We start from the raw sequence: 14,138 nt of genomic DNA on the forward strand, positions 1-14,138 counted from the left end.
ATGTAGCAGCTATTAAATACTGGGGTGGTATTGTGGGTCCATGTTACATCTGTGACTTTAAAGTTCCACAGAAGGAATTCAGATAGTATAAAATGCAAAAATCTAGTGAAGCTATCAGAGGGGGCAATTCAAAAGACTGCAATGGACGTTATGAGTTATACAAAAGTATGCTATTAAAAGAAAACATAATCTGACTAAAGCAGAAATGGACACAGATGTGCCCAACCTCACGTTTTTCAGTAGGATATCTTGATGAGGATATGTTGGAATGAGGGAGCTCCAAATAAGTTTGTTACTGGCAATGTGGTGCTGTTTTTCACTTTTGAAATTGAAGATTGTTGGAAAAGGTCCATGTGGTGCATCATCCTACTGCACTGTATAATCCCGAAGAGAATGATAAGGTAACAATTACAGTTGAAATTAAGTAATACAATGGAATGTTTAAAGATATAAGAAGAAATGTGATGTGCAGCTAGATCAATCCAGAATATGGTTATATGTCAAAATAGACAACATATTAATTTGTGGTACAGGAAACAAGACAAACACAATAATGTATGCAATGTTTATCTCAGGATAAAGCCAGTTGACTAGGAGAAGATCAGAAATACAAACAGCACAATGAAAGAAAGCTCTATTTTTTTGAGTGATGAAATGGTAGTAAAATTTGCATGAGGCAATGCCCAACTAGTGGATGATTCCTGTTAAAGAAGTAAATACTAGTGAAGATAGAATATGGCTATATGTGGTGCTTCTGTAAGTGTGACTCGGTTTACTAGGCTTTTTGACAAAAGCCTGAAGGCAGGGAATTAGACCACAAGCAGAGAAAAGGCCAAAGGAAAGTTCTGACATGTTTACATTATTCTAGACATCATTTAGTGTTGGACAGTAATGAGAAATCCCCTGGTTTGTGGATGAAATTCTAACCCACAAGAGAATTTAGAAGTGGATTTCATTGGCAAAAAGTTAATACTATAAATGAAATAGAGATCGTGGATTCTAATAATAATAATAAGGAATTTTGTAAAGCGCATGGTTACGCCATCTTGGCGTGTCCCCGCGCTGTACTGAGTAGGGAGGGAGGTAGCCCATCCTGCGTTAAACGGCGGCTGCAAGATTAACTAGCAGATAAATAGGTTTTAAGTCCCTTTCTGAACTTAGCTTCAGAGGTCTCCATCCGGAGTTCCTGCGGGAGTTTATTCCAGTTCTGAGCTGCCAGGACCCGGAAAGATCTTCCCCCATTCTGGCTTTCTTTACTCTCGGTACTGTTAGCAGACCGATCCCACTTGATTTCAAGGACCTCCCTGGAACATAGCTGGTAACAAGATCCCCCAGGTAGGCTGGACCAGATCCCTTAATAATGCGGTGGCAAGTGCAGAGTGCTTTGAACATTACTCTTTTCCTTACTGGGAGCCAGTGCAAGGTGTCGAGGGCTCTTTTAGAGGCAGCCCTCCTTGGCTGCATGAGAACAAGTCAAGCAGCAGCATTCTGCATAACCTGCAGTCTGCTGAAACATTTAGCAGTGGCACCCAGATAGAGTATGTTGCTATAGTCCATACGAGATGTTATAAGGACATGTACCAGCGTCTTTCGTGCCTCTATCGGTAGGAGATCCATTGTTTTGTGGAAGCTTTTAAGAACTCCAAAACATTGCCCTACTACGCGCCTGGAGTGCACTTCATAGGAGAGAGTGGGGTCCAGCCATAAGCCAAGGTTTTTCACCTGGGTACATGGTATAGGTGTCGGGCTCAGACTGGGAGGCCACCACGCCGACATCCAACCCGCCGGATCACCCCCACCACAAGCACCTCAGTCTTGCTACCATTTAGTTTCATGCAGTTCTTAGCTATCCAGGAAGCAAGCTCCTGCTTGCATGCCCTGAAACTAGAGGCTGCCACGTCAGGTGCCCGAGACAGGGAAATCACCAGCTGGGTGTCGTCAGCGTAAGAGACAAACTCCACACCATAACCCTGTTTAATAGGAAGAGGATTCTCTTCCTATTAAGTATGTCCTTCACAAGTAAGAACATTGCATGTTACCATACACCTCTCAATCAAACCTTATGCATGTTATTGCTTCTCTTAAACATGCTGTAAATCGTTTGTTCTTTCCAAATTCATACAGGGGAAGTATGTATTCATTCTGTTCTTGTGACATAAATACAAAAGCTTCTTATCATTTAGGAGAAGCAAGTGAAAAGGACTAGTTGCAGATACTAACCAGCATGGCTGTGCTTAGGATGTGCTGAGGCGCTTTTACTATAAAGATTTTACATTTTCATTAGTTACTCAGTGGCTTCACCATAACAGGACTCATAACAAATTATATATTCTAGGTTTACTTTGATTTTTAAAAGACATTTGGAACAATGCCCTGAAGCAATCCACTGGCAATGTGTGAAATGGCACCGCCAAGTAACTAAATAATACATTATCTGACTTCTGCATATTTTCGTTTCTAGTTTATCTGTGCCACATGGACTTCATTAGGTCTGTGAAAATGTCTTGTTTAGCACGTGTATTGAGAGGTGTAAGACACTGAATAATTCTCACATTTTCCAAAACCCAAACATATTGTTAAGTAGATTTTGCTTAGTGAGAGTCTTGAGGAAATAATTCTAAGCATCATACTGGACAGTATAAGGGTCTTTGCATTAAACATGCATTAGTCTTTGCTCACACCCACGTGTTTACTACTGATGTCTCTAAGTATTTAGTGCTTTTGAAGGCCGAAAATAAAAGAGTATTTCCTGCACTAGGATCTAAGTGATCTATGGTTTCAAAGGGCACCTTCAGGAGAAACAACAACAAGGATCCAGGATGTAGGGTGTCCCTCTCATCCTCCCCACATTCCTCTCCAGGATGGATTATAGAACAGGAAATACCTTTCAAAAAACAATGTTTGCTCGTGTCTCGTAGGTAGTCACAAACACGTTTCAAGTGGTATTCTAAATGCTTGCCCAATATATATTAATGTCAAGGGAAGAGTGAAGAGCACATATTGCCAATCGGAAATAGGTCCACATTAATAGACTTTCAGTATTTCAAAATCAATTGCAACTGTTCCCTCCATAGAGCATTACTTTTCCATAGAGCATTACTTTATGGCTTTACAACTGTCTCAAATCCCATACCTAATGGCAGATGAATCTAGTACACCACAATGGATGCATATAGAGAGATATCTGTTATCTGCTGATCCAGGGTTATCGGCCTTGTTTGGGACAGGTACCAGTCGGTTTGATCCTTGCAACCCTTTATTGGCTGCAATGCGCAAGGTTTGGCAAAGAGCACATCAAATTTTAGGTTCCAACTCACGTATTCATGTTAAAGCCCCAATTTGGAATAATACAGGTATACGAATTAAGGGTAAACCTATTCTCTGGTCTCAATGGAAAACAGCTGGAATTATCACCTTAGAACAGCTTCTACACAATGGTAACCTTAAGCCATTTAATTCATTGGTAGAGGAATTTGGAATTTCATTTCACCAGAAACAAAATTATTTACAGCTTACAACCTGTCTTTAAAAACTTTTTGGATTGCCTCCTTTTGCCTTACAAATTTCACCTCTAATATCATATTTATCTACTTGGGGGAAATGGAAAGGAGTCACTTCAGGCTTATATAAAATATTCACATCACATTTATTCTCTCAATCCAATACGAATAATCTTAAGGAGAATTGGCAATCTCGATTATCCACCACTTACAGTGACCAATGAATGGATAGATTTATTACTCAATTTAGGTAAAGGTGCCCGGGAATCCAGACTGAAATGTTCTTTATTCAAATTATTCCATTACTGGCACTGGTCCCCAGTAAAGTTGAACAAGGCAGGATTACTTCCACATACATATTGCTGGAGATGTAATAATTATGGTTGCAATATCATGCATATTACATGTGGATGTCCCATGATTCAATCTTATTGGCATTACATAGGCCAGACATTAAGTCACACTGTTTCATTGCAACTACCGCTTTCACCGTCCACAATTATATTACATGATTTCAGATCCTTTCAATATCTTTCTAAACCTCAGAGTAGACTTCTGCATACTGCATTAACACCTGCCAAAATCTGCATACTCAGATTATGGAAATCTCCAACTCCACCATCTCCAGAATCCTGGCTTACAACAATGATACAAACTGCTTCCCATGAAAGAGTTATATATAATGTAAATAATCAGTTGGATCTGTTTAATCGAATTTGGGCCCCCTTCTTCACACTAGATGATGCTTCAGTGAGAGATAGTGCTTCTTCTACTTCTATGCCATATACTATACACCTTAATCTATTGTCAATTTCAAAGATCTTTTCTATTTTTTATACTATCTTTTGTATCTTGCAAGGAAATTATTTTATTGGTTATGTTTACAGTTTTCCTCTTCTATCACATTATTAATATGATATTCAGATTATAACGGTTTTAGTTTTTTCTGCTTAGATTGATATTAGCATCTCTTATAATATATACATATCGCTCTCTTATCTTATTTAAATTTTCTATTGTATAATTTAGATTTTACTATATTTGTCATGATTTATTATCTTTTTACTTTCTAATGTGTTGACCTACAGATAGTGTATTTTATCTAATGCAATGTTTATATAATTAGACAGTGTAATAAACATGCTACACATTTTCCTTTCCATAGTATATTGAAATGAGTTAATGTAATTTATTATTTATTTCACATATGGACTAGTATACTGTTAAATATTTTATATGCATTGTTTTTGTACATGAAATACTAATAAAAAATTATATCACAAAAAAAATTAATTGCAACTGTATCAAACGGAGTGTTAGCGTTCCCAATTTGGGAAAGAAAAAGTCATAATTTGGAAGAAACTGTTTAGTCACCATTTATTACAATCTCATGTGTGCAATACATTTCAGTCCTAAGAACCTAACGTCCCTTTTCACATTTTTCATATTCTTGAACCAAGCTTTGCCCCAGAAGTTGACATTCAATAATTTTTTGTTTTTATCTATTTGCTTAGCCTGCTTAATTCCACTCAAAATACCTATTTAAAAATGAACAAGAGTGGCAACAAGCAAAACAATCTAGCAACTTACTTTGTTTTCACATCTGCATGACAGTACCGCTTCTGTTTCAACCGAAAGTTGGAATAAGCTGCATTTGATATGTTCGGTCGTCCTAGTTTCATTAGCTAACTTTCCTAGCGCACATCCCATATGAGAAAGGGAAATAATTTCCTGAAAACAAAACCAAAATTGTTAATTGATCATCAGTTTTCATGTAATACATATTTTTAAGTGAAGGAACTAAATCTTAAAAGTGTTGCTGCATTAATTCTCTCCCCAAGAAGATTACAAAACCTGTGATTGGCAATGCTACCAAACTGTGAGACACTATCAGAGGCAGAGATTTATAGGGGCATATTTACAAGGAGTTAACACCATCAGAACGTCACTTTTTTCCGATGTTCTGGTCCCGTTAAGTCCTTTGCCTTATATACAAGGCAGCGTTAAGCCGCTAAGGGCCCGATGTAGGTAAACTCCAATTTACCACTTCTTAAATACCGAATCATACCGATTCGGTATTTGAGAAGTGGTAAATTGGAGGGGGGGAGATGTGGGTATTTCAGAATCGGTAAATACCGAATCTGTAAGATTCGGTATTTACCGATTCTGTAAATACCGAATCGGTATCCCCCATTGATTCCTATGGGCCTTGAAGTCCATAGGAATCAAAGGGCATTACGAATCGGTATTTACCGATTCGGTAATTACCGATTTCTGCAAGGGTGCAGGGGGTGTCACTTTGACACCCCCAAGCACCCCCAATACAGGCTTGGGTGCCATGTGGCAGGCATACATGCCCTAGGGGCAGGGCTGCCTGCCACATGGCATAGGTGTGCATGCACACATGTGCATGCACACCGGAATCGGTATTTTACCATGAAGTTGTATTTCATGGTAAAATACCGATTCGGTAACACCTGTGGGACTCAGAAGAGTCCCACCTACATTAGGAATTTACCGAATCGGTAGAATTACCGAATCGGTATTTTACCGATTAGGTAATTTTACCGATTCGGTAAATGTGCAGTTACCTACATATGCCCTTGGAAACGGGCACCTACATACCAAATGGCCATTTACCGGTCGGAAACGGACGAAATCGGCCGTTTCCGACCGGTATTAAGGCTCCTACATCGGGCCCTTAATGTGGCTTAACACCGCATATTTACGAGGTATGGGTCAGTGCCAAAAATATTGCCAGGGAATTTCTGGTCTTAAGCAGGTGAAACAAAGAGAAATGTTTCAATTCTCCTCGTATATTGCTTTGCACACATACAAACAGTAAATCGCCTGTAAAGATTGTTTATGTGCAGGAAGGTGTCCCTTCTTATACATAAACCATCTCCCCTGCAGTACAGGCACCCTCGCAACATGGCAAAAGGCAGCTTCTTTAGTGCCAGCGCTAGGGGAAACACAGTGGTGTGCTACATTCTTGTAAATACAGTGCATCCCTGCGTTTTGAAATTGACAGAGCATGGCGTAACCAATTTTGGTGTAACACCGTGTTCCGCCAGTTTCTAGTAAATATGCAGCAGAGTTCCTTGAGCAATCGGACGATTTTCTATCGCAATCAATATGTAAATGAGGCTCAAAATCTTACTTTTATGAGGTTAAAACTCATGGAACAGATGAATCTAAAGTAATTTCCCCTGTGAACAATGCACAACAATCTGCATTTCATAAAGACGAGAAACTGGAATTGACTTGAGGTGTCTAAATTAGTGACAATATATCCTGCCACTCTCTCAGGTATTGACGCTGGTGTTGCTGTATGCAGCTTCAATATCAGCCCCTTAAGATGGTGGCACAAAGTGTATGTGCAAACCAAGGCAGCATGACTTCGCTGAGGGTGCAGCTGTAAAATGCACTGGGCAAGGAGATAGATGAGACATTATTTTAAGTTTGTTGAGGTTATTTGTAAAGCGTGACGCTGAAAGGCAATATGGCCGATGTGAAGCGGCGAGGGCTAGTCAAATTCAACTCCGAAACATACATGCAGAGCGTGTGAATGGGAAAAGGGATGATTGAAAGTCCTTGTGTTTTTTTTATCAAAAGAATGTCTAACTAGGGGTAGGCTTTCTCTTGTTTGCATAAGGTCCTTCTAAAATGGACAGCTTTCACATGTTGTAAAGGGATAGAAAAATGTCTGGGACACCTAATGTATGTAGGTAATGCGAAGCTCAAAGGGCCAATTACATTTTCAGATTTCTTGTCTCAGGTAACAAGGAGGGATATAGAAGTGAAAATATGTCGGAAGGCGCAAGTGAAGGCTATTCGAGCTAGCAAGAAGAATATTATCTCTCCAATGTACTTTATCACCTGGACCACTGAGAGGAGGTTCCTTAAGGGAATTGGAACTCCAATCTTTCAATGAGTGTAAGGTTTAAATTTGACCCTTCAGATTTGTTAAGGACTCTTCCATTGCAAACTTTGTTACAGAACAAGTCTTAGTGTAAAAAAAAGTAGCAATCGTTCCATGCTAAACCATGTTAGGGTGGACGTTTTAATTTAAGTTATATGTTTGATCACCCACCATTTTGAGGTATTTAAATTAGGGCTCAGCTCTAAGAGCCACCAATTTGTAAAATCCAGTCTGATTTCAGGATATCCACAATAAAATACATACAAAGCAAATTGTAAAAATGTTGTTATTAGTTGAGAGACCACACTCAAATAATAAATACAATCTTTGTCAAGGTGAATCAAAACAAATCACTAAATTAACCTATGCTTAACCCCCTGGTAGCTTGGCACAAAGCAGTCAAGATTAACTTAAAGGCAATGTGTAAAGTATTTATGCAGCACATAAACAGTAATAAAGGGAAAAGACAACAATAAAAAATTCCAAATAAATATAGAAAAAGAGTATATTTTAATAAATAAAATGATATGAGAACGACAAAAATTCGAACAAAATTCAAACAGTAGAACTGGAGACAAAGAACTTTAAAGTTTAGGTGCACATAGCACCTGAAAGCACAAAGAAACACTCACAGTCATCTGCTAGTGTTGGACTGGGGGAAAGTAATAAGACCAGGCCGACTGCGATGGATGGTCGACCAGATACAGGGAACAGGCTAGTCCTGTTGAAAAAGGTACCTTCTCGAAGTTCAGCGCAAAGGGATCTGTTCATGTTGGAGGAGGCTGCGAGGAGCAGGGAGAGCATCATCGATGGTCGATCTAGTAATGCAGAGTAGGCCTGGTGTTGTGGACAGTGGTTGCTGTGGCATGAAGATCCGGTCGGGTATCGCAGACGACCATTGCTATAGCTCCAAGTTGGCAATCACCGCAGGCTGTCGTTCCTATAGAACGAAATGCAGATCTCACGTTGCCAATCATCACTGGCAGTCGATGTAGAGTGATGAGCCAAGTTTACTGGAGCTTTGTGTTGGCGGTTGTCACGGACAGTAGGGTCTTGGATCGAACGGACCAGTTTGCAGTTGGGAAGAGGCCAAAACTTCAGGAGTTCACAATTTTTCACAGGGAAATGCACTTTGATGCCAGCCAAGGTTCCAGAACTTGGGGAGGCACCTCTTGGGAATCAGGGACTCACTCTAGCAGAGGTTAGCAGGGCTCAAGCAGTTCCAGTTGCAGGTTTGTTCAGCAGAGGAGATGCAGTACAGGTCTCTGGAGATTGCTATGTCTCTGTAGCTCATACACGAGGCCAGCCAGCTAGCCCTTGGAGTCACTCTGGGGGTCTTGGGATCGAGTAGCAGGTCCAGGCTTCCTTCCTCAGGCTGCAGACCAGTCCTTCCAGCAGCAGGGAAAAGGGGATCCTTTCACCAAGTCTTCCACAAGTCCAGAAATGATTTCATTAGTGGCTCAGGGCCCCACAATGTATACCTGGTTCTAGCCTTTAAAGTAGGGGATGGGGGGGAGGGTTTTGGGAGGGGGCGGGCTCCCTATATTACCCCAACATCTGGCTCTGGAAATTCCTTCCTTTTCCTGCCAGAGCTCCAAGTAGTCTGGGGTTACATAAGAGTGGTGACAGGTACTGTTGTGTGTGTGCTGGAAGTGGCCTTTTGAAATGTGAGTGGGACAGGTAACGTTTCCACCACAACCATTCTGGAATGGTGGCCCATTCTGCCAACATCTAGTTACCTTTTGTCTCATGGCCTGGGACGAATACATGAAGACCAACAGCTAAGCTATTCACAGTCATGTGACCCAGAATACCTTCGGACCAGAGAGAGAAGCATAGGTGAAACTGAGTGAGGGATCCAACCAGCAAATTTTGCCGGGATACTGAACCCCTCCGAGTCCATGGGGCACAGTTATGCCTGATCACATGAACCACGTGATTAATTTTGGTTACGTAGGTACCGGATGCATGCTTTACTATTTTGCAGCATTTATTAATATTTTTCTATTTATTAGCTTATTTGGGCTTTTGTTAGGAGTGGCGAACACAGGGCTGGTCCCTGTGTAGTCCTGAGGAAGTGCCTGGGGGACGCACAAAACATGTTGACTGACAGAAGTTGTTAGGTACAGCTAAACTCATTGTCATTTAGGCACCCTACCATCTCTACCCCGGTTTTCATTCTACCACCAAGGAGCAAGAATAAAGTATTTAAAACTCACTAGGCAGGTATTTTTAACCATTCACATACACCCCACTCCATCACATCACAACTCTCGCACCACACATAGGGCCCGATGTAGGTAAACGCGATTTTCCGATTTCAAAATACCGAGGCGGGCCGAATCGGTATTCTGAAATCGGAAAACGAGATGTAGGAAAAAAATACCGAATGAATACCGATTCGGTCGGCATCGGTAATGAGATTCGGTACGTTCCGATTCAGCTCGGTCCGAATCGGAAATTACCGAATCGGCCAACAACGAATCGGAAATCACCGAATCGGCTACCACCGAATCGGATATTCCCGATTCGGCGAATACCGATTCGGTAAAAGCCGAATCGGTAATATCCGATTCGGCAATCATAGACCCATGGCGAAAAAGCCCATAGGAATGCATTGAATGAACCGATTCGGCTTTTACCGAATCGGATAATACCGAATCGGATTTTACCGATTCGGATATTACCGAATCGGTAAAAGCCGATTCGGCAATAGGCGATTCAGCCAATGAGGTGGCTCCCCCCCCCCACCCAAACAGGGAGTGGCAACCCTGGCAGGTGCAGCTAATTAAGAAGTTACTAGAAGTTTCTGGAAAGCCTGCCTGAGCCCAACACACAGAGTTAGCAGCAGTGGGAGAAGGAGGTTGCAAACTGAACAGGAGAAAATGGCAGATCAGGCAGGAAGCCAGAAGTCCTCCCAAAAGAGGAAGCCCAAGTTCACCACCACCGAACTTCAGTTGCTGGTTGAGGAGGTGGTGAGGGTGCACCGCCAGCTGTTTGGCAAGCTGTCCCTCAACGTGCCAGACAGCACCAAGAGGAGAATGTGGGCCGACATCGCCCAGAAGGTCAATGCTGCTGGTGTCACCCCCAGGTCCATTGAGGAACTGAAGAAAAGGTTTTACGACCTCCGCAGCCTCACGAAGAGGAAGCTGGCTGACATCCAAAGGCAGGCTGGACACACCGGAGGAGGCAAGAACCCGGCGCCACCCCTCACCGAGCTGGAGGAAATTGTCTCCAGCACCATCGAGAGGGAGAGCATCGTAGGAATCGGGACCCTGGACAGCTCTGCGAGAGCCACAGCTACAGGTAAGAAGCATGCGCATCATGACACACCCTACCAGACACCTCCCCATTAGACACAATGCATAGGCAAACACCAGCACTGTACTGTCACCAACATACAAGAGACAAGCATCATGGTACATGTAGTCAGCAGAAGTTAGCCAAATATGTCAGTGCAGAATCACAAGACAGGAAACAGTGTGACACTGTGTAAGGAGATGCAAGGACATGTGGAATGCCATAATTGTACTGACTGTAATACATCGGCACTCAGTTTACAAATGCTTCTTTGTACCTAGGGGCACCATCAGGCGGCACAACTGTGACAGCTGAGGGAGCAGCAACGTACAACACTGCAGTCGCAGGGCCGAGCACCTGCCCGGCTGGCCAGGAGGAGGAGGAGGATGAGGAAGGAGACACCCCAGGGCTAGGAATGGAGGGAGACCTGGTGATTGATTTCCAAGCAGTGCACTCCCCAGTACTGTCCAGCACACCCCCCTTGCTATTCTCACCAGAAAACTCCCCTACAAGGCAGACCATTCCGCCTACAGCAGCTCCTGCCACAATCGTGGCCTTGCCACCTGTCCAACCAGTCCTGGGAGCAGGGGCTCAGGGACCGGCCAGCACCACACCCCCACCAGTGGCACCCCAGCCCACTCAGCAGGCCGGAAGCAGCAGTGCCCGACGCCGTGCCACCACCACCACCACTGCTGCACCAGCACGGGAGGGCAGTGTGTTCCTGGGCCTGGAGGGACAGATGGTCAAAATCCAGCGCCAACAGGCCAGATCCACCATGGCCTGCCAACGCCAGCTCCTGCAGCACAACATGCAGATGGGGGAGTTGGTGAAGGGTTTCCAGGCTGTTGTGGACAGCAACAAGGAGGTGGCAGCAGGGTTAGGCAGGCTGACCACTGCCATCACCCACTCATCTGCCCGACAGGAGGAGCATGAGGTTGCGCACAGGAGGGATGCCCGGGTGCTCAACCGGGCCATGGCCCGCCTTGCAGCGGCGACCGCACAACTGTGCCATCGCAGCTCCAATCAAGAGTCTGTGCTCAGTCAGCATACGGCTGAGCTGACTAGGGGGATGGCCAGGATCACCACGGCCATGGAGGCCATGTTAATATCAAACGCCGCCTCCAATCCTGCCCTGGACCTGGGTGATGCTGGAGACAGCAGCAGCCGCAGCAGCCCAGCCAGCGCTGCATCAGAGCCACGGAGGAGCACCAGGCGATCCGCTGATGCTGCTGGGCATTCGGAGGGGGCCGAGGGACACCCCAGTGGGTCTGGAAAGCGGGCCAAAAAATAGCCTGGCAAGGGGGGATGAGCAAACCAGAACACTGGACTTTATTTGAGTTTACAATCTCCATTTTTTGATGCACATCAGTGCTGTAACTGTGGTGCATCACTATTAAAAATTTATTTTTTGCAAGCAACATTTAGCTGTCTTTGCATCTGTACTCAGTCAGAAATAGTTCTCAGTGATCTCCTCACGTCTGTATCTGCCATCACTTGGCGTACACACCCCAGCTGGCTGTGTCAGTGGCACAGCTTCGTTGTCGTCATAGTCCTCGTAGTCAGACAACTCCACCTCAGTGCCCTTCTTGACCGCAAGGTTGTGTAACATTGCACATACAGCTATGATCTTGCAGCAGGTGATGGGGGTATACTGCCTTGCACCTCCACTCTTGTGCAGGCATCTGAATCTACTTTTCCAGATGCCAAAGGTCCGTTCAACAACATTCCTGGTGCGTATGTGGGCCCGGTTATACCTCCTTTGGCTGGGTGTGGAGGGGTTGAGGTAGGGGGTGAGTATGAATGAGCGGAGGGCATATGCACTGTCGCCTGGAAGAGAAAGGGGTCACATTAGACACATGCATACATGTATTACACCTACCTACTATGTGTTATGGGGGTCTGATGATGTGGCTCACCTAGGAGGTATCCTTCTCCAAATTCGCCAGCCATCAGCCGTGCATATATGCCGCTCTGTTGGAATATATAGGAGTCATGGGTACTTCCTGGAAATTTTGCTACCAGGTCTGTGATGGTGCACTTGGCATTGCAGATCACCTGCACGTTGATGGTGTGTGTAGATTTCCGATTGCGGTATATGTATTCGGTGTCCGCTGGTGGGCAAATCGGAATATGCGTGCCATCTATGCAACCGATGATTTGGGGAAATTGTGCCATCTGGTAGAAGTCAGCTTTGGTTTGTAGCAGTTCTGCGTGGGTTGCAGGGAATGAGATGTATTGGTCCATCCTGTCTATCATGGCGTCAAGGAATATGTGGAAGAACCTTGACAGGCTGCTCTGGCTCACCCCTCCTGCTGCTGCTACTCCACTTTGATAGCTGCCAGACGCTACCAGGTGTAGGCTGCATAGCACCTGGACGTGCGCAGGGATGGCGTGTGCCCTTGGGGTGTGGTGGTCCAAGTATGGCTTAAGGTCCCTGATGAGCTCAAGTATGGTGTCAGAGTCCAGCCTGTATCTCTGTAGGATCTCAGCCTCAGTGAGCATGAACAGGGTTATCCTCTGTCTGTAGACCTGTTCATTTCTTAGCCATTCCCTCTGTCCTTCCTGCTGTAGCCGTAGCCGCCTCGCAATGACATAGAAAGCTGCCATCCTGCAAGTTGCAATGCATTTTGGGACTGTTTATATGGGTTGGAGTTGGTTACCACCTGATTGCAATCCATGGTAAATACCGAGTGAATTCTACCGATTTTGAGCCGATTTCGGTGTTTCTGTGCCTCCCTACATCTCCCCAACTGTCGGAATCGGGGAATTTCCCGATCGGAGAATCATACGAATCGGCATGTTTTCCGATTCGGCTCATGTCCGAATCGGTATTTTTTCCGATTCGGTACATGGACCGAATCGGTGATTTTCCGAATCGGTGTCACTAACGAATCGGTAGTAGGACCGAATCGGTGATTTTCCGATTCGGTGTCACTAACGAATCGGTAGTAGGACCGAATCGGTGATTTTCCGATTCGGTGTCACTAACGAATCGGTACATGGACCGATTCGGTCTTTGTAACCGATTCGGTGTTTTTCCGATTCGTTACATATCCGATTTTCGGTATGTACGTATCGGATTCTTTCCCATTCGGTACTCATTCCGATTCGGTTTTCTATCCGATTCGTTCTGTTTTTGGTTCCCTACATCTCGATGGCTGTTTACCGATCGGTAAGGGCCAAAAATCGGTATTTTCGGCCGATACCGATCGGTAAAGCCCTACCTACATCGGGCCCATAGTCTTTTGTTAGTGCTCCTACGTAATTCGCAAGTCGCAGCACGCCCCAGCCCGTAGAGGACTGGGATGGCCCCTATGATGAAGCATGTCACCGTGGGGCGACCCTGGTGAGTGAGGGGACACCAAGAAAAAGAGTAACCCTCTTTTTCTGTCACTATAGTCACTATTTGAACCCCA

General features: G+C 44.3%; 1 protein-coding gene across 1 annotated transcript in view; it reads right to left on the reverse strand.

The window, feature by feature from the left end:
- The window catches only part of IL7 (interleukin 7), a 259,397-nt gene that overhangs the window by 22,150 nt on the left and 223,109 nt on the right, over window positions 1-14,138 (reverse strand). Inside the window, exon 4 of the mRNA XM_086965915.1 lies at window positions 5,091-5,231. Within this exon, the coding sequence (XP_086822041.1) occupies window positions 5,091-5,231 (141 nt within the window). The remainder of the gene's footprint in view (window positions 1-5,090; window positions 5,232-14,138) is intronic.

The sequence above is a fragment of the Lissotriton vulgaris genome, chromosome 4_1 (genome assembly GCF_964263255.1).
Source record: "Lissotriton vulgaris chromosome 4_1, aLisVul1.2, whole genome shotgun sequence".
NCBI lineage: Eukaryota > Metazoa > Chordata > Amphibia > Caudata > Salamandridae > Lissotriton > Lissotriton vulgaris.